We start from the raw sequence: 1,234 nt of genomic DNA on the forward strand, positions 1-1,234 counted from the left end.
TTTTATGATTTATATTTTATTTGATCACTAAGCGATACAAGTGGAATATCATCACAGAAAAGCATAACCAATGAACAATGATAAGGAACGATGCTATGATACACGGTGATTTTCTGCTGATCTCATAAAGGATAGCGGTGTTCACTTGGACATTCTAACGTTACTCGAATTACCATTGTGAATTGTATAACAGATGGTCTGAGCCACTTAAAAAGCTCTATGTAAAAATGTTTGTTTAGTTACACATCTGTTCAATCGTTTGTTGACAATGTAGTAGCAGTGTTTTCTTTTGTTACAATTTCATTCTCGCAATGTCCTTTTTGGTTGTTATCATCGGTTAAGGGTGCTGTTTCTTGTTGATTTATATCAGACACTTCATTGTTAACCTCCGACGCTCTCTTTCTCTCTTGCTCAGTTGTCATTTCGTTATCGCATTTTGTCGACGCTAATTCAGTAAAGGTTGTACATTCGTTGTTTGTGAATAAGGATTTTTCTGAACATTCTATGATTTGTAGATAAGAATGATGCTGGTCATCTCCATCCTCATCTGTAATTGTAGCAACTACATGTACATCATTGGGCTGTACATACGATCCTGTGTCATCACTCTTCTCATCACTGCCATCTTCAATGTCGTTTATATTACCTATGAGATGTTGATATCCGTCGTTGATTTCTTCGACTGTCTGGTAATCTGGATCAAAGTAGTTAGATTCCTCGGGATAGTACAATTTGAATTCGTAAGAATGCTCTCTTTTCTTTGGAATACTTGGCAATCGTCTTGCAGTCTTTTGTAAGTGTTTGGCTCTGTGGATTTCATTTAATAAAAAGTGTAGTGAAAATGCCTCTTTATAATATAGTCGTTGGTATTGATATTTTCTGCATTATTTGCCCTTTCAGTTTTAAATTCATGTGGAAAAAGAAATTGCCGTACCTTATTTTAAATGATCCAACGCCAATGAAAACGATGACAATGAAAGCTAGGACAAGCCCAACAGATACTGAAAAAGTAAAATGCACTGTTTTCTTCAGTTTCAATTCAAGGTTAATCTGACTTACTAAATCTATCAATGTACGATAGGTAGTAACTGTCTAGATAGCCATATATTTAATGGAAGCAATAAACAAATTAATTAATGTAAATTTTCAAAACATTGCAATTGCTTTTAGTAAATTAGAAATAATAAAACTTAAAAAATCAAGAGCATTAATACGTACGACCTTTCAGCATCTT

At 33.9% G+C, this 1,234-nt stretch overlaps 1 protein-coding gene across 6 annotated transcripts in view; it reads right to left on the minus strand.

Annotated features, from left to right (window-relative positions):
* The window catches only part of LOC125676574 (uncharacterized), a 17,093-nt gene continuing 15,859 nt past the window's right edge, over positions 1–1,234 (minus strand). For all 6 annotated transcript variants that reach the window (XM_056160420.1, XM_048909388.2, XM_056160419.1 and 3 more), the window contains 2 exons: positions 935–1,001; positions 1–807 (listed from right to left, as the gene is read on the minus strand). In XM_056160420.1, the coding sequence (XP_056016395.1) occupies positions 252–807; positions 935–1,001 (623 nt within the window). In that variant the 3' untranslated portion in view covers positions 1–251. The remainder of the gene's footprint in view (positions 808–934; positions 1,002–1,234) is intronic.

The sequence above is a fragment of the Ostrea edulis genome, chromosome 3 (genome assembly GCF_947568905.1).
Source record: "Ostrea edulis chromosome 3, xbOstEdul1.1, whole genome shotgun sequence".
NCBI lineage: Eukaryota > Metazoa > Mollusca > Bivalvia > Ostreida > Ostreidae > Ostrea > Ostrea edulis.